The 26,314-nt window shown below is 42.0% G+C and overlaps 1 protein-coding gene across 5 annotated transcripts in view; it reads left to right on the top strand.

Annotated features, from left to right (window-relative positions):
- Positions 1 to 26,314, top strand: part of kiaa0586 (KIAA0586 ortholog) — a 371,111-nt gene that overhangs the window by 260,662 nt on the left and 84,135 nt on the right. For all 5 annotated transcript variants that reach the window (XM_033027180.1, XM_033027181.1, XM_033027182.1 and 2 more), the window contains 2 exons: positions 1,068 to 1,145; positions 23,894 to 24,084. In XM_033027180.1, the coding sequence (XP_032883071.1) occupies positions 1,068 to 1,145; positions 23,894 to 24,084 (269 nt within the window). The remainder of the gene's footprint in view (positions 1 to 1,067; positions 1,146 to 23,893; positions 24,085 to 26,314) is intronic.

Here is a 26,314-nt window from a genome sequence, read left to right as displayed (position 1 = left end):
AGAACTCAGTGGGTGGGTCAGAGTCAGGAATTCAGTGAGTGAGTCAGTGTAGCACAGTTGTGCAGCTGGTACTTAGCCCACAGCTCCAGAGACCCGGGTTGATCCTGACCTCGGGTGCTGTCTGTGTGGATTTTGCATTTTTGCCCTGTGACCGCATGGGTTTTCTCCGGGTGCTCCGGTTTCCTCCCAAAACATGTGGGTTTACTTGGCATCTGTAAATTGCCCTTAGTGTGTAGGGAGTGGATGCGAAAGTGGGATAACAGAACTAGTGTGAATTCGTGATTGATGTTTGTCGTGGACAAGGGGTTAATTTTGGTGAGGAAGATGAGTATGTTTGTAACTAGAATCGTGGTCTTTAGTTTGTGCTGCCGGAATATGGGTAAATTTATGGCTGGAGTTTGGGAGCTTTGGTGGTTGTGTTAACAAATGTGCAATTTGCTGCTATTAATGGTGAGAAAAGCCAGCAGCTCACCTCCCTGTCAGATTGCAGGAAGCCAGAGGCAAGCCATGTTTGTTTTGACAAGCTGAAATTTATGTGGAAATTGTCAAATTAAGGTGGATAAATCACCAGGATCTGATGGATCTATTTGAGGTTATTGAGAGAGGCAAGAGAGGAGATGTTGGTCCTTTATTTAAGAAGGGAAGTCTCTCTACTTCTTAAATAAAGGACCAACATTAGCTACCCTCCAGTCCTCCGGGACCTCACCTGTGACGAGAGAAGATATAAGGATCTTCGTCAAGCCTCCCACAATCTCCTCTCTTGCCTCTCACAATAACCTCCAATAGATCCATCAGATCCTGGAGATTTATCCACTTTAATGCTCTTCGAGGCCCAACACCTCCTCCTTCTTAATCTCAAACTACCCTTGATCATAGGAAGTCTCCGTACCTATCTCTTATGTGTAATATGGTGTAATAATGAACAATGAAATAACAATATATTGCGATGAGGTGGCTGGAAATAGGCTACTTTGTTTGCTTAGCACTTGAGCTTTAGTTGCAAAACTGTATCACTCACTCATTTGTACAGCACACTGGTTCTGATCAATGTCTTCCCTTATTTTTAGTCTCCAGAACAAAGTGAAGAGGAGGATGGAACTGGCTTCCCAGGAACAAACTATATTGCTGTCGCTGATTTACCAAAGGTTTGTGCACATTTTTTTTATCCACATTTAAATCTAAACTACTTCTACAAAGGAAATTATTATACAAAAATAGCTTAATCTATTTTTTTATTGGAGTAACAAACATTCCATATCTCTTCACTGTGTTAATGTCAATCAATATCATTAAATTCCAAGCTATTAGAATAACCGAGAACAATAAGTGAGCAACTGCCAATTATACCGTAGGCAATCGATGAAATTGTGCAGAATTAATAATAATATATTAGAAAATCTTTCCAATGATGCACTTCTTTCTCAATGAATGATGTTGCTGCACTTTGAGGGAAGAACAACATACTGTATCATGTGCACCCAGATGGCAAAATAAGAGACATTGCATATGTTTGGAAAATAATCTTTGGGTGAAAATATAGATCCGTGTTCCCACTGAGGGAAAGTGCTTGCCATTTCAAGAATATAAATATTACTTTCATGGGGGAATTGAAACATAAGTAATGTTATCTAACACATGTGGGGATTACCACGACGTGAGATGAAATTTGCTTCGTGCACACGAGATGTGGACGTGCTTCCACCTGAGTTAATAAGCTGCACGGAACCAACCGATGGCTGATGGTGAGCAGCTGATGGCTGAAAATAAATTAAAGCAGCTGCACACGACTTTCAACAGCAGTGTCTGGTCGCCATAGCAACACCCATCTGATAAGTACTGCTGAGCTTTCCACTGCAATACTGTTACACACAAAGCATGTTTGTGCAGCATACAGATTCATGACTGCTGTTAGAGCTGAGGCGCATCCCACCTGTAACATTTTGATCACAATGCTACCTTGTGAAGCTCTCTTTTTGCAAAAATATCCACCAAAACTATTAACCAGTGCTGCTGTCTGTCTGAGAAGACTCTGATTGGAAGTGTTAAATATGATATTGGTTCCATTCAGTAAAAGCTCAATATCACTCGAAAGCATAATTGTTGATGACAGACTCTGCCATTCATTGAATAAATAGAATGTTCAACACTTTCCTCCTTCCTATGTATGGCTCTCTCTCTCTCTCTCTCTCTCTCTCTCTCTTCCTTCCCGTTTCTTTCAATTCCCTTTCTCTTCCCTTCTCCTTCTTTTCCTCCTTTTGCCCCATCCTCTCTTCCTCCTCTCTCTCCCACCCCGCTCTCTCTCTTCACCCACCTCTCAATCTATCCCTCTTTCTCTTTCCCCTTTCCCTCTGAGAATATTTCTCTTTCTCTCTTCCCCCAACCAAATGTAATCATGTTTTCGATAAGCTTGTCCAATAAGCAAGTTTGGTATTTCGATAAATGCAAGGAATCATGGGATTTGTCAAAAGTCATTCGGGATTAAAAAAAAGCGAAAGCAGTGCTGTTTAAACTGTATATAGATTGTTAACTGTTCTTCCAAGGAATTAATCTAGAATTCTGTCAACTCAATAGCTTCCTTTCTTGTCTGCTGTTCACACACTACTTACACAGTCCCAGTTCTAGTTCAGTTCATTAATCTGCAATTATGAGATATTCAAAAAGTAAAAGAAATATTATTTTCATTTAATCCTTAATGTGTTTGATACTGGAATAAGAAAATATTACTTGTGTTTGAAACATTTTCTTATCTTTATTCATAATTTATGTGTAAAAATATATTTAATCTGAGGCAGGCAGCGACTGTATCAGTGTGATGTGGGCTGATGCTTTGCCTACAGGCGGTGTGGATGTACAAGGCAAAGATTCATCTCCAAGGAAAACTGAGTACATGGTTGGCCCTGTGAAGGAGCCGCCAATCCGATATAAGACATTTAACTGCAAAATGCCTGCCGTTTAGTATTGGATAGATTGAGTGGAGGGTCTGTGCTGTTCCAAGTTTGCGGTGGTTGCGGTGCGTTTCCCCCCAGCCATCTCGCGCAGTGCATGTTGACCAGCACAGTTCGCCAGCCCTTGTTAGCAGAGGCTCTGTGCAGGTGTTACCCAAAGCCCAAAGGTTTTGTGGAGGTTCTGCGTTAGGATCGGGCACGCAGCGAGCTAGCGAGAGGGCTATCAGATCAGATCAGCCCAGGTTGTCGAGTGGCCGAAGGGCGGATTTTAATGGGTTGTTATTAAACTGTTCCGTCTGTGCGGCATCGCCAACTCTCTCTCTCCCAGATCCCCCACCCCAACTGTCGATAAAGTCTGACTGAGAATATCCTCCCACTCATCTTACAGGTTGGCTCCGTGTTTGTCCACTCGCTGGGGCAGGTGGCGCCTCCTTCAAAGAGAGCGAGAACAGGTCCCGTCAGTTGGGGAGCTGTGACCCACTCCTGAGTGAAGCCTCTAGTGGGCTGTGGTTCAAATGGCTGCAAATTCTCATAATTATCTCAGCCCGGTCACCTGGACCCGGCTCGCAACTGTGTGCCCTGACAGACTGGAACCAACCCCAGAGGTTAAAGCAACAGCATCTTTAATTAAGCAAACCCACCTCGAAGGTTAAACCAGCCTGTTCGAATCCAATCTGAACTTTCCAACATTCCACTCACACAGAACATTCTCCTAGTTTCCTTCAATCCAGGAAGGTTGTTTAAATAGGAATATAAGGACTGTCTCAAATTGGTTGACCACACAACTTGTAATTCGTGTAAATCAATATCGAATTTGAATGGCTGTGACTCAGGCTAATACCAGGGATTTGATAATTGACAGGTTCGGTCCAGGCATTGTTGCATTTTCAAGGCTGGTGCTGTATTGAGTCAATAATTTAAATAGATACAATTGTGTATTTGTGCAGCCTGCAGTATGCTGTGGCCTACTGCTGACATATTTGACGGATACATGTATTTATAAATCTCATTGAAATGAATACGCAGGTCTGTACACACACAGTAACTCAGCTGGCGAGAATATTTATCCCGAATGACCCATGACCTGGGTATGCGCAGTTGTAATACCGAACTCGCTTATTGAACATAATATAAAAAACTTTGAAAACAGATTTTGCATGTCGCTCTTGTCAGCTCCTTAAGACATTGAATTCCTGCCCTAAAGCGTTGACAAGAGCATACCTATGCCGTGTATTAACATTGACAAAATGCATATTAATTAATAGAATTACAGTAAAAAGATTTCTGGCCCCAAAACAATATTAGTTGCACAGCAGAATGCAATTAACAATCATTCATATTTTATGTTACCTAGCTTTCACTGTTTCTAGGCATTCTAACTGTAGAACATAACATTTAATGTATTTAAAAAGCATCGTCATTCTATAAGTGAATTGAAATCTTTTGATTCTAAATAGATGTGTATGTGGTCTTTTTTTCCATATTTGATCATTTGCAAATTTTAGAGATTTTAAAGAAGAGGAAGAAAAATTATGATTAAAATTTGAACATCACTGGTAGTTTGGAAATGCTTTGTAACGAGAGTGTACATCTTATTCCTGCTGCTGCAAATGACCTCCAGACAAGCTGTTAAATGTTTTTCTGCCTGATTATCATAATTCCTCAGTCATTGCTTGAAGGAAATATTTTAATGGAATACAGCAGCCAGGTAGTTATTTTTAACAATTGGTAGTGTGGGGAAGCAAGGCTTTTCAATCTGTCATAGAGTGCAGAACTCTTGGACCAATCAAACAGTACATTGCACCTTTATTAGTAATACAGCGCAGCGCTCTTACACCAATCAAACCTTATAGTGCTGTTAGGCCGGTCACACAGAGTGAATCTCAGACCAATCAAACCGTATATAGCTTTTGGGTTAACCATACAGTGCTGAGGTTATGGACCAATTGTGCAGTGCAGATACTACAGCTCGTGATGTTTCTTCCCATATCCCTGAAAAATAAGAACATGTAGAAGCTGCAAAATGCTGCAGTAAAATATTAACTCGGTTACTATGGATACAGAAAAGGTAGGGAAATAAAGTGACTCTACCACAGCACTGTCAACATCACTGAAGGCAATCGATGAAATTGAGCAGAATGATTTATATCATGATACTAGAAAATCTTCCCAAAGAGGCATTTCTTTCTCAATTAATCACTGCAAATTAAAAAAACAAAGATCACTACAAAATCAAAAATTCTACCAGTTGCAAAAACCCCAAAAATGTTTTGTTGCTCAATAACATTTTGTATAGTGTTCTTCTGCTTACACTTTCTCAGTAGATTTTTTTGTATAAAATTGTAGGCTGGCAGCAGTTAGGACTATTTGGTGACTCAAGAGAAATGCAAATTGTTTTTTTTTGTATGTACTTCTTTTCCTGGAGTATACAGTGCCATAATGTTTGGGACAAAGACCCATCATTTATTTATTTGCCTCTGCACTCCACAATTTGAGATTTGTAATAGAAAAAATCACATGTGGTCAAAGTGCACATTGCCAGATTTTATTAAAGGTCATTTTTACACATTTTGGTTCCAAAATGTAGAAATGACAGCTGTGTTTATACATAGTTCCCCCTAACCTCCCCTGTGCCTTCCTCGGGCTTCACAATTCATACCCCTTCTATCCTTATCTCACACTTTTTGTCTTTAACGTCTGAAATACGGTGCCGACTTGAAACGTCACCTATACATGTCCCCCAATTATGCTGCCTAATCTACTGAGTTACTCCAACACTTTGTGTTTTTTTTAAATTAAGGTTGCTTGTGTCTCCAAGCACATACCACAGCATTGATGGTATGACTTGAGATTAAATACGATTCATCACTTTCCTATTGTGTACATTGGACTTTGTCTCTGGACCTGTTAATGAGAACTATCTTTCCCTTCGCTCTACATATTCTACAGTTTCAGAACTTTTGAGATAAACCCTTGAATTGCCGAGGCATAGAAAGCTAAGTGCTGGTAAATGGAATTAGTGTTAGATAGCTGATTGATGGTCAGCATTTCATCTAAGGTCTCTCATTGGAATATCTAATATGGTATTGTTGATATTAGAGCTACCCGTATTTCCCGGCAATGAAGACGCTATTTTATACCCAAAAATAAGGCACAAACATTTACCTGCGTCTTGGAGACCGAAGGTTAGGTTGTTAGCCAAGAAAGATAGACTTAGCTATCCCTCAGTACAGCAACATCAAGAATGATATTGCTGTACTGAGGGATAGACGAGTCTATCTCTCATTGCTAGCAGCTGATGGGAAGTGGCTGTAAAGTGGGAAGCGGCTGTAAAAGGACAGCGCCGCTGGGGGGGAGAGTTCCTTTCACGGCGTGTGGGGAGTCTGGCCTAGGGAGGGAAGTAGTTTGGGAGGCTGCGAGTGGCCGCTGGGACCAGACAGTGGAACCGGCCGCCACCTCAGCGCCTTCTGCCGGCCCGCACGCCAGCCAGCCACAATGTCCTTCGGCACAGGTGCAACCGGTGGAGGTGGTGGTTGGTAGGTAGCTCCTGGGCGGAAGGCTGGCTGCCCCGTCCCGGGCTTGCTCTCTCTCTCTCTCTCTCTCTCCCCCTCCCTACTAGTCCCGGGGCAGGTGACCTGGGCGCTACAGCCATTCCCGGGGCTCGCAGTCGACCTGGGAACTGCAGCCAGTCCCGGGGCATGCAGGCGATGTTGCCGACCCCTGGACTAAGCCAAACTCTTGATCCTGTCCCACCATCCTGTTTTCAAAATTTAGCTACTTAAATTGGGGGTGCGTCTTCGACACTAGTGCGTCTTCATTGCCGGGAAATACAGTACATTGTTTTTGTTGAAACGCCGTCGTCAATGAATTTCTTGATGAAACCGGTGACTACTGATGTGTACTCATTCAGACTGGCTGACGTGGTCTTGAACATATTCTACATAGATGAACAGGTGAATTCAGTTTTTGCTAAGGTCCAGATCCAATGCTTTCAAAGTAGGATGACCTTGTACATGAAGGCCAAGTGTGGTCTTTGTAATGCTATGTAAGGGATGCCATGAATGAATTCATGGCACAATTCAATCAAATAGATGCCAAGAAACAGTTACAGGGCCTGAATCCCATCACAAGCTACCAGCTGAAATCTGTTATTATTCCATTATTGGACTAAAGCATTTTTTGCATCATTTTACCATTCAGCTGTTTTGCATTTGTCATTGTTGTTATTGTTGTATCTTTATTATTTCATGTCCTTTTTGCTTTATGGACTTCATGTGAGCAAGGAATTTCATTGCACCGGGTGTATGTGACAATAAATTACACTGAATCTGAGGATCTGTTTCTCAGCGGGTTGTTTCGATGGCAATTTTGGCTTTGGCAGACGTGACAGATAAAATTTAATGCAGAAAAGTGAGAAGTAATACATTTTGACAGAAAGAACAAAAAAAGACTATGTAGGCTAAATGCTCATTTCTACGGGGTGTGCAGGGGCTCGGGACTTAGATTAGAATTAGAATTAGAATTAGAATTACCTTTATTGTCATTCAGACCTTACGGTCTGTACGAAATTTCGTGCCTGCAGTCATACATACAATAATACAATAATAAACAACAATAAACACAAATTAACATCCACCACAGTGAGTCCTCCAAGCACCTCCTCACTGTGGTGCAGGCAAAAATCTTAGGGCTGCAGTCTCTTCCCTCCTCTTCTCCCTCTGCGCTGAGGCGATACCCCACCGGGCGATGGTACAAACAGTCCCGCGGCTCACCGAACCCCGCAAACGGGCCGGCTCAAACACCGCGGCCCGGGGTGGTCGAAGCTGCCGCCCTCCAGTCCAGCGGACGCAGCCGCTGGCCCGCGGCTGAACCCCGGACTCAGGTCACCGTCGCCAGAACGCCGTCCCAGCCACCGGAGCACCGTTCCAGCCCCTAGCCAGATCGCCCTCACGTGAGTGCCGTTCCTCCCTCGAGCTGGGCCGCTCCGACGGGAGCGCCATTCCACCCTCGAGCTGGGCCGCCCCGACGGGAGTGCCACAGCCCCTCTCGGGAGAGTCTCAGCCCTGCGCCAGGCCGCCCCCACGGGAGCATCACAGCCCCTCACGGGAGCGCCGTTCCAACCCCGAGCCGGACCGCCCTCACGGGAGCGAGCCCAGGGCAAGTCCTGACTGGCTCTGCCTCCGGAGTCTCGAGGTCGCCAGCTCCGGCATTAGGCCTCAGCGCAGACGGAGGCAGAGAAGGGGGATACGACAAAAAAGTTGCATTCCCCCGAAGGGAGAGACAGCAAGCCCCGTTTCAACCCCCCCCCCCCCCCCCCCCCCCCCCCCACATAAACACAACCTAAAAACCAAAAACTTAACTAGACAAAACGAAAAAAAACAACACAAAAAAGTAAAAACAAACGGACTGCAGGCGAGCTGCTGCTGCCAGGGCAGCGCCGCCACATCCGGATGGACACATACATAAATCTTTGTAGTACCATGTCATGTTGAGAGAGCAGTTAGTATAGCATTTGGGAGTCTAATTCATATATAGAGACATAGAGTGCAAAACACAATGATGTACTTTAACGTTATTTGATACAAACCACATATTACTTGGAGCATTGCATCCGTATCGCCACATTTTAAGAAGTAAATGGAAGCCCTGGAGAGGATCCAGAAAACATTTTACAAGGATATTTGCTGAGATGAGGGATCTTGGTTACCAGAGTAGACTGGTGAAGCTGTGGTTGTTCTCTTTGGAGGGGAGATTTTATAAATGGCGTACAACAGCATGCCAGGTTTAGACAGAGGAAGTAGAGGGAAGATGTTCCCATTCATGGCTGGCTTGAGGAGCAGGGAGCACAGGTTCAGAGAGACAGGGTTAAAGACTCTAGGGAGGAAGGGGGGATTTAAGGAAAAGGTTTCTTTATTCAGGGGGTGATTACGCTTTGGAATTTATTGCCTGGAATGATAATGGAGACAAAGTCAGACAAGGCCTGGTGACCGTGCCACCTCCTCGCATGCTGCTCTGACCCCTATCACTGGCTGACAGGCCAGGAGAGGCCAGTCCCCAGCATCACTGGTAACGGCTGGGTCCAATTAGCTGATATTGGATTGGCCACCTGAAGCTTGTCAGTGTACACCCCACAACACCCAGGCATTCCAGAGAGAGGGGAAAAGGGTGAGGGAAGAAGGAGGGAAAAGGGTGAGGGAAGAAGGAGGAAAAAGTGGTGTGCCTCGCAGCTAGCTGTGTTCCCTTGTAGCAGGTTCAAGAAAGACTAAGCAACTCGTGACCACCAGTGCCACCGGATGGTCAAGCTGCTGCCGAGAAGAAGCTCCAGACAGCCAGCTACTCTATGTCTTTCGCATGGCCTCTGTGGCAGATGCCTTCCGGAGTCTGAGCGGGTCGGAGCCTGGGCCTTGCTGGGCCGGAGCCTCGAGGGTTGGAGGTGGAGCCTCGCGAGTCGATGAAGCCATAGCCAAAAGGGAGGTGTATATCATGCTTGTTTTCATAAATCTAGGCACAGAATATAAGAATTGGGACGTCATGTTACAACTTTACAAAATACTGGGTAAGCCACACTTGGAGTGTTATATGCAGTTCTGGTAGCTACACCATCGGAAGGATGTTATTTCACTGACAAAGAGATTCATTAGGATATTGACTGGAATGGATGACTTGAGTTGTAGGGAGAGATTGGATATTAGAGCTTGTTTCCATGTAGTGAAGGAGGCCAAAGGATGACCCAATTGAGGTAAATAAAATTGCAAAAAGCATGCTAAGGCATCAAGAGGCATAGATCGTGTAGATGGTCAGAATCTCTCCTCTTGTGATAGGGGTATCGAAAACAAGAGGACATAGGTTTAAGGTGAGAGGAAAAAGAATTAAAGGTGGACTGAGGGTTACACAGGGAGTGGTTGATATCTGGAACTCGCTGCCAGGGGAGGTGATGGAATCAGATACAATAACTACCTTTTAAGACACATTTAGACAGATAAATAAAATAATCCTCATGCGGGCAAATGGAATTGCTGCAGATAAAAAGGTTGGCACGGATACAGTGGGCCATTTCTGTTCTCATAACACTATGATTTATATGAAAAGGCACAATAGGTACTTCATAGTCTTTGAATATAATTCACCTCTGCAAATTGCATCAATTTCTCCATTACAGTTTGACAAAAAAGACATCCAAATGCTATCTTGTGCACCAAATTTTATGACCAGATTTGAATATTTCTTCCATCAGGTCTATTCCACAATTGTATTTGATGGAATGTTGTTAACATTGAAGAAGTTGGAAATGTTGAAGAAATTGTTATTTTTTGCATACTTTTGCAATATAATAGAATATCAAACAAGTTTCTAGCCTCCTATTGTCGCATGGCTGGGAATACAGATTTTCATGAGAGCTATAACCCCTTGGGTTCTCATATAAAAATTTTCACACTGAAATGAAGCCATGTATATTTGTTGGTCATCACAGAATTTGCCAAAGAGATACCGTTGCTAAGAATGTATAAAGAGCACAGCACAAACAGTGTGAAAATGTTTCGCAGTAAAACACATCGAACATAATGCATGCACTACACCTTGGTTGCCATTCTTCTTTGAAAGGATTTATTTTGTTGGGTGCTGACAGCATACTTTTCTATAATGTGACATTTTCATCAGATTAGCCAGGTTTCTTTCAGTCAATGTTGTCATGTTTCGGGACTGAATCATTACTCGTCGAAGCTATGTTGTTATGCTTAATAGTTTTACAGATTTTTTATAAGATTGTCTCCTAAAATCACATGGAGGCTATTTCAAGAAAATGGCTGTGTGGAACAATCCTCTTACTGCGTACTGCACTCTACTGGGCATTCACAACATAGTACAAAAAGAATTTCTGAAACAGCTTAGGAAAAATAATCATAATTTTATACCTCTCTAGAAGATTACCCCTCAGCCCCCTTTGTTGCAAGGAATAAAATCCTTGCTTCCCAAGCTTTCCCCAAGAATATTGCTTTTCGACGTTAAGATTGTGATTCTTTTAACATCTGTGGAAAATAAATCTACAGGTAAAGAATAATTTAACAAAAATGTATTTCAATAACTGACTTCAATTTATTCCAATTACTCCATAATTACCACAGCACTCTTCACCACCCGAAAAAGGGAGCAATGGTCAAGCGTCATCTACAATAGTGAGTTTCAGAAGCAGATTAATTTGTCAAAACACCAGAGTGCCATGAAATTCCTTGTTCACATGAAATTCATCAAGTAAACAGTATTGTGGTAATGATATATAGAGTCATACAGCACGGAAACAGGCCCTTTGGCCCTTTCGGCCTCGTCAACTAAGATGACCCATGTAAGCTTTTTCCCACATTTGGTCCATATCCTTCTAAATCATTCCTATCCATTTCCTGTCCAAGCATCTTTTAAACGCCTCAGATACTATAACAGAATATAGAATTTAGAAGATTGAGGGGGGATCTTATAGAAACTTACAAAATTCTTAAGGGGTTGGACAGGCTAGATGCAGGAAGATTGTTCCCGATGTTGGGGAAGTCCAGAACAAGGGGTCACAGTTTAAGGATAAAGGGGAAATCTTTTAGGACTGAGATGAGAAAAAAAAATTTACACAGAGAGTGGTGAATCTCTGGAATTCTCTGCCACAGAATGTAGTTGAGGCCAGTTCATTGGCTATATTTAAGAGGGAGTTAGATGTGGCCCTTGTGGCTAAAGGGATCAGGGGGTATGGAGAGAAGGCAGGTACAGGATACTGAGTTGGATGATCAGCCATGATCATATTGAATGGCGGTGCAGGCTCGAAGGGCCGAATGGCCTACTCCTGCACCTATTTTCTATGTTTCAATGTTTCTATGTTTCAACTACCTCCTCTTGCAACTCGTTACATATAGTCACCACCTTTTGAATGAACAAGATGTCCCTGCCGGTTCCTATTAAATCTTTCTCCCCTCACCTTAATCCTCAATCCTCTGATTCTTGATTCCCCTACATTGGATAAAAGACACTGTTGATTCCTCTCATGATTTTATATACCTCTATAAGATTATATACTCCTCTATAAGATCAACATTTGTTCATAGAAGTAAATATTTTAATTGTGAAATATATTACAGACAAATACACGGAAGGTAATTTGTAGCGAGGGCCAGTAATATTAATGCCTAGGCATGAGTTGAGTGGAAAGTGTAGTCTTTTCCTCTTTCACCATGAATATTTTCCCCCTCTCTGTGTTGTTTCTGGATGAGCTGACCTTCACTAAATCGAAGGCCAACAACGATGTAATGCTGCATATTGGCAGATGCAATCCAGATTTAATTACTGACCATTACTCCTCTCACCATCCCATGCAAGAAAATAAATTGTTTTTCCGTGGAGTCATGTTGTGCTGCAGACAAAAATTATAGCATATTATTCTTTCTATTAATTTTGCTTTCGAACCTCTTGGAAAACAGTAAATCTTAGAGCCAGTTGTTTCCATTTCCTTTCTTGGCTGCCAGCCATACCAACATGTAAGAGCAGTTACTTTAAATTAATTCAAACTGTGTTGCCAGCAAGACTGTAACTAAGCAAGTATGATTGAAAAATGGTGCGTTAAGGATTATTAGCTGTTTTTACTCCAATTACTTTGTAAATTACCACAGTTCTCTTTACCAACTGAAAGGTGAAAGAACCACCATTTGTCGAGCACCTTTCACATCTTCATTCAACTCAAAACTATTCCACCAATAAGTTACTTTTAAAGTATAGACAAAATATAGTTGCAGTTGTGAGTAAATATGGCAGACATTTTGTTTATTAAGTTCCACAAAAGATGAACATAGAACAGTGCAGCACAGGAACATGCCCTTTGGCCCACAATGTCTGTGCCAAACATGAAGCAAGACCAAGTCTTATCTGCCTGCACATAATGTGTATTTCCCCATTCCCTGCATATCCATGTGCCTATCCAAAAGTCTCTTTACTGCCACTATTGTATCTCCACCACCACCCCCAGCAGTGCTTTCCAGGCATTCACCACCCTCTGTGTAAAACTTTGCCCCTTTCATCTTAAAGCTTTTCCTGCCAGTTTTTGATATATCTATCCTGGAAAAAAGGTTCTGGCTATCTACCCTAAACAAATGTCAAGTTAGTCATATTTTTAATCTTGCTCTATGATGGAGAAATGTTGTCCAAAGCAACAATGTTGACACTTAAAGGGGCCTATTGTTACATTTTTCTCCACATACCTTTAGATCTCAGGATTTTCTTTTATCTAGTCTTCCAGAACTATCTTGTGTCTTTTTGCCCTCCTGATTTCGTTCCTAAGTATACTCTTACATTTATTGTATTGCTTAAGGGATTCGCTTCATCTCTGTAGCCTTGTGCCTTTTTTATTCTGACCAGAGCCTCAATTTACCTGATCAGCCAAGGATCCATGAATCTTCCAGGCTTGTCCGAACAGGAACATGCTGTCCTTGAATTCACCCAATATCACCTTTCAAACTATCCTACTTGCCAGACATCCATTTACAGGTATTTAACATCTCCTTAGCTTTCTCACCCCACCTTAGTCAGTCTGTAGGAGGGTCTCTGCAAGCTCCAGTCTCATACCTTCAAAATTGCAGTTTTGATTCCCTATAATTGGCAAAATTATTGAAATACTCTAATCACTAAGAAAACTTCCAACTTCTAAAACATGCAATATTCTGTATTCTTAGGCCGTATCATTTTCTTAATTTATAATTTTATTGCTTGCTTTGAACTGATTATTTTTGATGAGCTAAAGTCATTAGCCTGTACAATGTTGATTCATGTTTTTGCTGAAATCAGTGGAACATGAGACAAAATGTAGTTAGCTGCTTCAGTTTCACTTTTTTCCCCCTATAAACATTAACTCTTTCTGCTTCAAATCACATGCATCCCACACTGTGGGTCAGGTGGCACAATGCAAATGACTGTTGTTGGTATTATATCTCTGTCTTGTACATCTCTGCAATTGAAAGAGTTATGTCATTGTTGTGGACAAATATGTAGCATTTCACAGTTCAATTTCTGCCTCACCCCTTTTCCAAATTTCTCCCCACCCCCCCTACAGTCAGTCTGTAGAAAGTTTGTGACCCGAAACGTTACCTATCCATGTTCTCCAGGGGTGCTGCCTGACCTGCTGTTACTCCAGTACTTTGTGTATTTTTGTGTATTAATCATCACCTGCAGTTCTTTGTTTCTACTCATAGAATTACAGAACAGTTACAGCCATTTGACCCGATTGAGTCAGCATTGGTTATATATGAGCAATTCAGCCAGTTCCATTGCTCTGCCTACACCCAGTGGCCCTGATTAATTTTTCCATTCATTTACTGATCCAATTCCACTTACATGATACCATTGAATTTGTCTAGTACCTCTAATAGTGCATTCCTAATGACATTTAAAAAAATGTTTCATGTCATTTTTTAAATTCTTGCGTCAATCTCATTCATTCTTTGTCCTCCAGTTCTTGACCTGCTGCCAATAGGACCAGTTTCTCTCTGTCTCTACCCTTCATCATTTTAAATATATCCATGAGATCTCCTTGCAACCTTCCCTGATACAAACGGAATAGCTGCAGTTACTCCTATATGATCACATGAATAAATCTCTTGTCCCTGGAATCATTTGAGTAAATCTCCCCTGCCCCTCTTCTAAAGCCTTTATATCATTTCTAAAGTGTAGTAGCCAGAACTAATCTCAGTACTCCAGTTATGGCTGAACCAGTCTCAAATTATATAATCTTCATATCCAATCATGTTGCAACAGTTCATTCCAAAGAAATGTGCAAAACAGCCAGTCCTATGCATTGTTTCTGTGTTTAAACACTCTGGTGATATATTACCATTAATTATTCTATTTCTTTTATGCTCATGTTCTCGGGTATTTTTTCAGTTTTCAACAGGATATTTTCAGTGTGATTAAGCCTCAACTAACATAGATTATTTTTTACACTGCTCAAATATCTCTTCCTACTACAGGTAAATATTTAAAGTTGGTCTTGTAGACGATGCTTTTCTGACCTGAATATGTCCTTCCCTGCGTACACGAAGTCCTGGCCAACTTCCCTATTTTGTCAAGTTCTCACTGATATCTTTCCACTTCTATAGCCATGGATACGGAAGCATTGCTAAGAAAATAAGCATAGAGAATAAACTTAAATAAGGGATTAAAAGAAGGGGATTTACACAAACAACATGGAATGCAGGAAAAGATTAAACAGAAATGAAATGAACAAATTCAAATGGTCAATAAAATATATTAATAGCGTGAGAGATTAATAAACAATTTGTGTGGCAGGCAAAAAGGCAGACTCAAATAAAGAGCAAAAGAAAATGACAGATAAAATGTAATTTGTGTATCCAGGCAGAATGGACTGTACAGTGAAAGAAAGATGCAAAAAGAATCAGGCAGAACATTATCACACTAGCTATGAGGCATCGCAATGAAGCACATCGGAAATTTGGATAGTAACCCTGTAGATCCAAAAATCTTAGGGATGGCCAACAGAAGTGGAACTCAGGGACGTGCAGTCAGGGGAGGCAGAGCCTCACCTGTCATACTCCCAATGAAAATAGCGGTTAAGAAAAATAAAGAAAAATAATAATAAAATAAAATAAATATAAAGATTTTTCCACTGATCTGTGTTATAAATGTCATTTCTATATGAATCTAATCATTTTTTATAGTCAAAATCGTCATATTTGCGTAGCTCCGCTGCAAATACAGATGAGAGGTGAGGCAGCGAAGAGCTGAGCCTCCCCTCTGATTGCGCAACCCCTCAGAAACCGAATGGAGCGTGGGCAATAAGCGTGTGCCTGTTACTATCTCTGTATGTCACCAATGTAATGTTTGTAGATCCCTTCATTACATGTCCTCACCTTCCATAGTCCAGGTAAAATATTTCACATCTAAATATATTAAATTCTTGCTCGCTGGTCTCATCATAAAACTGCAATGAAAAAGCACCAGGGGAGGCAGCAATCACATCTGCCTCACAAGGGGGCGTATCTGTGCCCAGTGGAGGGAGAGCGAGCGTCAATTACGTAGGCACAGCCCACATAATTGACGCTGCCTCGCTCTCCCTCCACGTTAGCTAGCTTCAGCAGCAGAGGCGCAGCACTAGATTCCATCGTAGGCGGCGCTGACTTTCCAGCCGTGGGCGGCATTGACCATAACATTGTGGGGGTCGCCAGCGTTGAATCTCCGCCCAGCTCGGCCTGTGGACTTCGGAAGCCGCGGTCTCCAGTAGGGAAGTGGCTGATTCGGAGGCTCTGGGCCGTAGCGGCGACTGCAGAGGCCTCAATAGGCCCCAACCACGGGTGAACAGAGGAAGATGACTGAACCTTCAAAGTTCAGTCCTCTTCCTCTGTTCACCCGTGGTCGGGGCCTGTTCAACTTTGGTGCCTTCCCTCAGTGGGAAACGTTGATTACGCTGTGGGGAGATGTTTTTATGTTTAATGTTAAATTCTAAAGTGTTGTGTTTATCTTTTTTGTGTGCTGCATGATAACTCAAATTTCACTGCACCAATTGGTGTATGTGACAATAAATGTCCTTTGTCCTTTGTCCTTGAGCTCCAGCAAAGAATTTCCAGCGTGTGTTGTAAAGAATGCTGATATGAAATATGAAACATATGGTTGTCTATCCAATAGTCATTGTGCAACCTGCCATTTTGGATGGTGAATTTATGCTACCTCTATCGGGTTCATATGTGTGTAAATCTGGCTCTGATACTAGCAAGTGCCTCCCCAGCCATTGACCTCACCGCACGTCACTGGTGGAACATGAACATGGGCCAGCAGCAGTCTGCAGTATTTTTACGGAGCAATGAGCAGCGATAGAAACAAACACATACAAAGAAAACTTTTTTATTGGGAGACCTCCAGAAATCCTCTCAAGGACGACTGGCTAGTTTGCTTAAAACCCGTAAAATCCATGGACCATGGATGTGTGCTCTACCCAGATGTCAATGAAGTTTAACTGCAGCCCCAAAGTAGATATTAAAAACCCTGATTTAGATGTTCATAGAGACTAACACCTGTTTCTAACAAGCACCCATGCAAACTTGGATTTATCCACCATCCTCCTCTTCTCCCCAGTGACCACTTTATACACAATTACTCCATCTGACAGTGCAAGCAACTAATCTGTTTTAAATCTTTGTCTAAGCTGATCTTAGTCAATAATGCTTAAGAGTCACATGTGCAAAACACTGAAATTATTTTCATGTTGCCAGGTTTGGAGCAATTTCCAAAGTCGTGTCCGCTCACCAAGTCTTATGTTGGACGCTAAAAACTGGATTGATATTTCTATTCTCTTCCCAGCTTCCAGCATGCACAGAAAACCTTACATCTATATTGTGCCTTTCACAACCTCCGAATGCTTCAAAGTTGTTTGTGCCAGTGATATAAACAACTTTTTTCAGGGTGGCACAACTGATAGAGCTGCTCCCTTAGTGCTAGAGACCCGGGTTCGATCCTGACCTTGGGTGCTGTCTGCGGGAAGTTTCCACAGTCTGCGGGAAATCTCCCTGTTTGAGTGAATTTGTCAAAGTGGGTTTTCTCCTTGTGCTCCAGTTTCCTCCCACATTCCAAAGATATGCAAGTTTGTAAGTTAATTAGCCTCCATAACTTGCTCCTAGTGTGCACAGAGTGGAAGAGAAAGTGGGAAAACACAGAACTGGTGAGAACGAGTGATCAATGGTCGGGGTGGGCCAGAGGGCCTGTTTCCATGCTGTATCTCTAAACTAACGGTGGCGTAATGGTAGAGCCACTGCCTTAGAGCGCCAGAGACCGGGGTTCGATCCCGATTAGGGATGTTGTCTACGGGTGGAGTTTGTACGTTCTCCCCGTGACCTGCGTGGGTTTGCTCCAAGATCTTCGGTGTCCTCCGGTGTTTGGGAATCAACATCTCACTTTCTGTGGCATGTCTGTGTCGTGCCTGCTGAACTACAGCATGAACCAGCAGTTTGCAGCCCTCAGAAAAGGTTTATTTTATCGTTGAATTGTCAAAGCAGCAAAGTCATAACGGAGCAGTTTTTGTTCAAATTACCCATATGGTGAGAAATATTATTCTCGCTCTCAAAGGATTAAATATTTTAATTGCTTCAGTATGTCACTTCCTCCCTCTTCACATGGATGTAACAGATGTGATTGAATGAACATAAGTTATGTTCAAGTTCATTGTTGTAAATGCGGTTTATTCTTGTGATCATTTTCTGCCACATAATCGATGCATTCTTCCAGTGTCCCTTTCCAATATTTTCTCATTTCTATAATTCTAATTTATAGTTCTTAGTGAAATGACCGTAGTGAGTCTCAACCATTAAAACCCAGTATTAGAAACCTGAAACAAAATCAAAAGCATCTCAGTACTTTTGAGCAGCATGTGTAAATTTTATTTTCCATAGTACTGCAACTTTAATAAGGCTGTGCTGTGGATTACATTTTCCTCTTAAAACTTTTACTAAACTGTAGCTCATGCCTCTGGCACAATGCCTTTTTTCCATTGCCAGGCCAATAAAGTATTATACTGATTCCAAAAAGTACGACACGCATCTGACCAGAAAAAACAAAATGCTGTACTGAAGCCCGAGCCAGTTAAAACCACTCAGGTTTCCAGCACTAAATACAACAGATTACCCTTTCATTTTGCTTCGTAACTTCAAATGTAGCGTGCTTGGCACAAAAATGTTTGTCTGGAAATCTGTCTTGGCAAGAGGCCACGGTATAAAAATTCTGCAGACCTCAAGAAAATCTGCAGCCGTTGCCAGGAAAGTTGATCTCTGGGCTTTGCATGAACTGTTTAGTGTTTTTGAGTGAAATGTTGCATTGGCAGTGCTCCCTGTTGCAAACATCTCTGTTACAAATAACTTCGCAAAGTAGTTGTTTAACTTTGAGAAAACTTTAAATGTTACCAGTTTGGGTTTATTCATGGACCAAAGTTTGGCATTCCACAGATCTGAAATGTACCGAGGAGATGTGACACACACTGCTTCGGCAGATGGAGAGTACTCAACATGATCACAAAGTGAAATCGGTGGTTGACTCCATGATGCATGTCACTTGACCTCAGCTTGTTAATATCAGACAGGCATGTCATAACTTGGCCAATACTTTAAAATCTTTGCTTCAGTTTCATTTTTTTTTAGCGTTTTTGACAAATGCAATGCTCTTTGTACAGTTGCCTTCCCTTTCTCTCCTCCCAACCATTACAGAATCCATCCTGTAAACAGGCTGTCCCATAAAATACCACACAAACAAGTGGTAATGTGTACAGCAAAACATATTGGAGTACACAGAAAACCCTTGTGCTTTTCCTTCCTAACACCTGACGTTTCAGTGTACATACTTTTGTCATATCTCTCTATGGCCATGTGATTTGAAATATTTAGTTGTCATAATCACACTTAAAGAAGTAGGCAGGAGAAAGTGTATTACATTTAAAGAGGTATCACCATCTTGTGAACCACGTTGTATAAACACTTATACTTTCAAAGATTTTGGTTTGCAATTTGATAAAACATTTTTACTGATGCTAATGTTTGTAATGCAGATTACTTTGTTCAGCAATTCCGATTTTTAGATATAACTTTTGTAATCCTATGGCATTCTGGTCCATATAAGAGCACCGCAAAATATACGAAATCACCAGACTTTAAAACAGCTTGATTTATGAAACATTGTGCAGCAAGCATATGTCCCCATAGCAACCAAACCGTTACCAGATTTAGACCAGCCAATCAAAAAAGCTCCCGTCGTAGCAGTCCAGACCAAAGATCCTCTATAATCTTTGGTCCAGACAAGAACAGGAGAGCAACATTTTGAAGTAGATGTCATGAATTCACCCCATGTTATTGAATGTATTTTTTCCACAGCACTTCTACTCCTTGGCATCTTAACAATTGGATACATCATTACACAATCAGTTTGCATTTATTTCTCATCACAATCAGAAAGCAAGCTTATATGCATCTGAGTAATACTAAAACTGTTCAACAGCAATTCCAGCTGCAATGCCTGCCAAGTGCCCTGTTGGATACATCAATTTCCAAAATTTTTGTTTACGCAGGCCAATGTCACAAAATATTGAGGAATTATTCCACCTCTCTTTGAAAAATGCTCGAATACCATCCAGTGACCAGTACAGGAACGTAATGCATATCTTTTATGATTAGCTTTGATGCTTCATCATTACTTGGAGGTGGAGCTGAGTTGTTGCTGTGATGTAATCCAAAGAGTTCCACATAACAACACTGTTGGAGTGTATTAACCATATAACCATTTAACAATTACAGCACGGAAACAGGCCATCTCGACCCTTCTAGTCCGTGCCGAACACGTATTCTCCCCTAGTCCCATCTACCTGCGCTCAGACCATAACCCTCCATTCCTTTCCCGTCCATATAACTATCCAATTTATTTTTAAATGATAAAAACGAACCTGCCTCCACCACCTTCACTGGAAGCTCATTCCACACAGCCACCACTCTCTGAGTAAAGAAGTTCCCCCTCATGTTACCCCTAAACTTCTGTCCCTTAATTCTCAAGTCATGTCCCCTTGTTTGAATCTTCCCTACTCTCAGTGGGAAAAGCTTATCCACGTCAACTCTGTCTATCCCTCTCATCATTTTAAAGACCTCTATCAAGTCCCCCCCTTAACCTTCTGCGCTGCAAAGAATAAAGCCCTAACTTGTTCAACCTTTCTCTGTAACTTAGTTGCTGAAACCCAGGCAACATTCTAGTAAATCTCCTCTGTACTCTCTCTATTTTGTTTACATCCTTCCTATAATTAGGTGACCAAAATTGTACACCATACTCCAGAATTGGCCTCACCAATGCCTTGTACAATTTTAACATTACATCCCAACTTCTATACTCAATGCTCTGATTTATAAAGGCCAGCACACCAAAAGCTTTCTTTACCACCCTATCTACATGAGATTCCACTTTCAGGGAACTGTGCACAGTTATTCCCAGATCCCTGTGTTCACCTGCATTCTTCAATTCCCTACCATTTACCATGTACGTCCTATTTTGATTTGTCCTGCCAAGATGTAGCACATCACACTTATCAGCATTAAACTCCATCTGCCATCTTTCAGCCCACTCTTCCAACTGGCATAAACCTCTCTGTAGACTTTGAAAATCTACTTCATTATCCACAACCCCACCTATCTTAGTATCATCTGCATACTTACTAATCCAATTTACCATACCATCATCCAGATCATTGATGTACATGACAAACAACAGTGGACCCAACACAGATCCCTGTGGCACCCCACTAGTCACTGACCTCCAACCTGACAAACAACCATCCACCATTACTCTCTGGCATCTCCCATTCAGCCACTGTTGAATCCATCTTGCTACGCCACCATTAATACCCAACCATTGAACCTTCTTAACCAACCTTGTCAAAGGCCTTACTGAAGTCCATATATACAACATCCACTGCTTTACCCTCATCAATTTCCCGAGTAACCTCTTCAAAAAATTCAAGAAGATTAGTCAAACATGACCTTCCAGGCACAAATCCATGTTGACTGTTCCTAATCAGACCCTGTTTATCCAGATGCTTATATATATTATCTCTAAGTATCCTTTCCATTAATTTGCCCACCACTGACGTCAAACTAACAGGTCTATAATAGCTAGGTTTACTCTTAGACCCCTTTTTAAACAATGGAACAACATGCGCAGTACGCCAATCCTCCGGTACTATTCCCGTTTCTAATGACATTTGAAATATTTCTGTCATAGCCCCTGCTATTTCTACACTAACTTCCCTCAATGTCCTAGGGAATATCCTGTCCGGACCTGGAGACTTATCCACTTTTACATTTCTCAAAAGTGTCAGTACTTCCTCTTCTTTGAATCTCATAGTTTCCATAGCTACTCTACTTGTTTCCCTTACCTCACATAATTCAATATCCTTCTCCTTGGTGAATACCGAAGAAAATAAATTGTTCAATATCTCCCCCATCTCTTTTGGCTCTGCAGATACTGTCCACTCTGACTCTCTAATGGACCAATTTTATCCCTCGTTATCCTTTTGCTATTAATATAGCTGTAGAAACCCTTTGGATTTACTTTCACCTTACTTGCCAAAGCAACCTCATATCTTCTTTTAGCTTTTCTAATTTCTTTCTTAAGATTCTTTTTACATTCTTTATACTCCTCAAGCACCTCATTTACTCCATGCTGCCTATAATTATATTGTAGATCTCTCTCTTTTTCCGAACCGAGTCCAATTTCCCTTGAAAACCATGGCTCTTTCCAATTTTTACTATTTCCTTTCAACCGAACAGGGACATAAAGATTCTGTACTCTTAAAATTTCACCTTTAAATGTACTCCATTTCTCTTCCACATCTTTCCCATAAAACAAACTGTCCCAATTTACTCCTTTTAAATCCTTTCGTATCTCCTCAAAGTTAGCCTTTCTCCAATCAAAAATCTCAACCCTAGGTCCAGTTCTGACCCTCCATAATTATATTGAAACTAATGGTATTGTGATCACTGATCCCGAACTGTTCCCCAACGCATACCTCTGCCACCTGACCCGTCTCATTTCCTAACAGGTGGTCCAGCACCGCCCCTTCTCTAGTAGGTACTTCTATGTATTGCTGCAAAAAACTATCCTGCACACATTTTACAAATTCCAACCCATCCAGCCCATTTACAGAATGTGTTTCCCAGTCTATGTGTGGAAAATTGAAATCTCCCACAATCACTACCTTGTGCTTACTACTAATATCTGCAATCTCCTTACATATTTGCTCTTCCAATTCTCGCTCTCTTAATAAAATGGATTGCAGCAATTCAAAAAGGCTCCACTACCTTCTCAGGAAGTATTAAAGTTTTGCCCTGCCTGTGCTGCCTGTGTCTGATGAACGCATAAAAAAAATTAAAGAAAGCAAACATTTCCCATTCCACTCAAACTTCCAGCTTACCTTTCTATTGAAATCAAAATTGTTCAGTTTTACTTCAGAATCTAATTAAGAAAATATTGCGCTGTTTATTAAGATTCGACAGAGCTTTATTGGTGCACAGTAGATGCCAAGGGCGGAGAATTAAAACAACAGGCAATTAAATAGTCAGATTCAGGCTTGTGGACGTTAGGAGGGTTTTACAGTTAAAGCAGCCAATCTGCAATCTGCAATTTCTTAATTCCAGGTTTCAGTTTTTATATCAATGATTTAGGTGGGAAAATATCATAATTTATAATTTCCAAAGAAAAACTGAGAACTGAACAAATGAGTACTTGTCAGAGCCCCTCTGTTTGTTCCACTTTTGTTAGTTCCCACTTTAATTCTCCATTCCACTTTGACCCCCCCCCCCCCTTGGTTCCGTTTCATACACTGTACTATACAATCAAAGCCCAAACTGAGCTCGAGGAACAGCACATCCTCTTCCATTTCGGCTTTACAACCCTTGGAACTCAGTATTGAATTCATGAATTCCTTGTCTGAGCCAGACATTTTTCTCTCTCCTCACATGCTTCATGATCTGCTGAGGATTTCCAGCATTACTCTTTTGTTTTAGATTTCCATCAGCTGCTGTGTTTTACATGTCACAATTCAAATATGAATTCTCCCCCTCCACTGCCATCATTTATCTCTCTCCATTTATACAGTTCCAGAAAGATAGGATCAAATTATTATTTTTCTCCTCGATAACACCAAAACTAATCACATCACCTGAACAATCCTGGCCTCCACCCTTTGTTTCCTTTTGTTCTCGACATTACTATCTCTCTCTGCAACTTTAAATATGTTTGTTTTCTTACTATTCTGTTCAAGGATTGTTAACCTGAAATGTCAACTCTGTTTTTCTCTCCATAGATGCCGTCTGACTGCTAAATATTATTAAGTAACAGAACAATGTTTATCTGACTTTTTCCAATTTAAACCCTACTTGTTTTTATGTGTTTAGGACCCTGACACTGATACTGAATATCAAGGATCACCTGAACCAGCGATAGAGTTGGAAGGCTTTGCTGAGTCCATTTCTGCTTTGTACAAAGATCCATCATTTCCTCCTTCTGTTCCTGCCCCTCATCCAGTTGTTGATATTGTAGGAGTGATAGAGCGCAAGGAATCCATAGAAAATCAGCTTATAGAGTGGTAGGTAACACGTTGAAGACATTGAAATGTTGTGAATTGTATACATTGATGATCTCCACTGAAGCAGAGGGTACTTTGGCAAAACAAATCTTCAATGCAAGTGAAGATTCAATTAAAACATACTGGTGCTGCTTCTTATTGGTGTTCCTCATACCACCCACATATATTCAACAACTCTCTCTCAATCACACACATCTCCCTTGTCCAGTCACCTGCTCTCCCCTCATCTCCTCACACCCACTCCTAAATCATTTTGAGCTTGCTCTCTCCCTTGCTCTGCTCTTTAACCTTCTGCCACCCTCTCACATGTTCCCTTCCACTCCCCCACATTCTAACTTTCTTCAGCCCTTTCCTAGCCATGATCCAGCTCACGATCTCAGACTGGCCCTCAGTTCATGGTGCACACTTGAAAACATTCCCAGCCCATACAGGTTCTGGCCACATTGTGGCCTACAGCTCCCATTCCCAGTCTGCTGCATTGGTGGCCCTACTATTCCATGGTACTCCATCAGTACACATGATCTCATACCTGACCTCACTGTATCTGCACACATGACCACATTCCTGGACACAATCCACCTGCAAACGGTCACAATTGATAAGGTCCCGCATTTGATAAGGTCCCACATAGGAGATTAGTGGGCAAAATTAGGGCACATGGAATTTTGGGTAGAGTGCTGACATGGATAGAAAATTGGTTGGCAGACAGGAAACAAAGAGTAGGGATTAACGGGTCCCTTTCAGAATGGCAGGCAGTGACTAGTGGGGTACCGCAAGGCTCGGTGCTGGGACCACAGCTATTTACAATATAAATTAATGATTTAGATGAAGGGATTACAAGTAACATTAGCAAATTTGCAGATGATACAAAGCTGGGTGGCAGTGTGAACTGTGAGGAGGAGGATTTGAGAATGCAGGGCGACTTGGACAGATTGGGTGAGTGGACAGATGCATGGCAGATGCAGTTTATTGCAGATAAATGTGAGATTATCCGCTTTGGTAGCAAAAACAGGAAGGCAGACTTATCTAGATGGTGTCAAGTTGGGAAAAGGGGTAGTACAACAGAATCTGGGGGTCCTTGTTCATCAGTCAATGAAAGTAAGCATGTAGGTACAGCAAGCAGTGAAGAAAGCGAATGGCATGTTGGCCTTCATAACAAGAGGAGTTGAGTATCGGAGCAAATAGGTCCTTCTGCAGTTGTACAGCGCCCTAGTGAGACCACATCAGGGGCCACAGTTTAAGAATAAGGGGTAAGCCATTTAGAACGGAGATGAGGAAACTTTTTCACACAGAGTTGTGAGTCTGTGGAATTCTCTGCCTCAGAGGGCAGTGGAGGGCGGTTCTCTGGATTATTTCAAGAGAGAGCTAGATAGGACTCTTAAAGATAGCGGAGTCAGGGGATATGGGGAGAAGGCAGGAACAGGGTACTGATTGTAGATGATCACATTGAATGGCGGTGCTGGCTCGAAGTGCCGAATGGCCTACTCATGCACATATTGTCGATTGTCTATTGTCAATCTAACGCAATTCAAAAACATTGCAGCTTTGATTCAAATCTGCACAACCGCCCACTTTCCCAGCTCCTGTAGCCCATCCTGGCCACACCCCATACCACTCCTGGTCCCAACTATGCTCTCTCTGCATATGTTTTCCCATTCCCAGCACAATCTATTCACTCACAGAGTACCCTGGCACGCTGTGCCTGCACTCCTGACCCCAAACCTGACCATGCTCCTCCTACATACATGGTCCCTTTCGCAGGACACTCTGTACACTTACCTGGTGAATTTCCCAGCAGTTGTCTGCCTGTGCACCTGGCCCCACCTGGCCTTGTTCCATCTGTACAGCTGCCCATAATCCCCAAGGGAGCACAAGTTCAGTGGAAGCTGCCAATCAGGCATGTGCCGTCAGGGTAGGCAAGGTAGGCACTGCCTACCCTGACTAAAATTATAAAATGGTAATTATTAAATATAAATAGTAAAGGCATGGGAGCTGTAGCGGACTGAGTCTAAAAATATTGGTTGCCAGGAGACAAAGGGGGCCCACTTCATCAGGGGCCCACTTCATCAGGGGCCCACTTGCCATCGGGCAAGCTGACACCCTGGCCAGTCCGCCATTGCATGGGAGAATAATGCCGACCTAAGAGATCGATCTCTTCGGTAGGCATAATTCTCCGTGCCTTTCATCCGCAGTGCATGTAACACGCGAAGGTCTGTGCAGCCCAAGTGCC

Source organism: Amblyraja radiata, chromosome 9 (assembly GCF_010909765.2).
Source record: "Amblyraja radiata isolate CabotCenter1 chromosome 9, sAmbRad1.1.pri, whole genome shotgun sequence".
Classification (NCBI taxonomy): Eukaryota; Metazoa; Chordata; class Chondrichthyes; order Rajiformes; family Rajidae; genus Amblyraja; species Amblyraja radiata.
The sequence above is the reverse complement of the archived record's forward strand: the minus strand, read 5'-3'. Positions and strand labels throughout refer to the sequence as shown.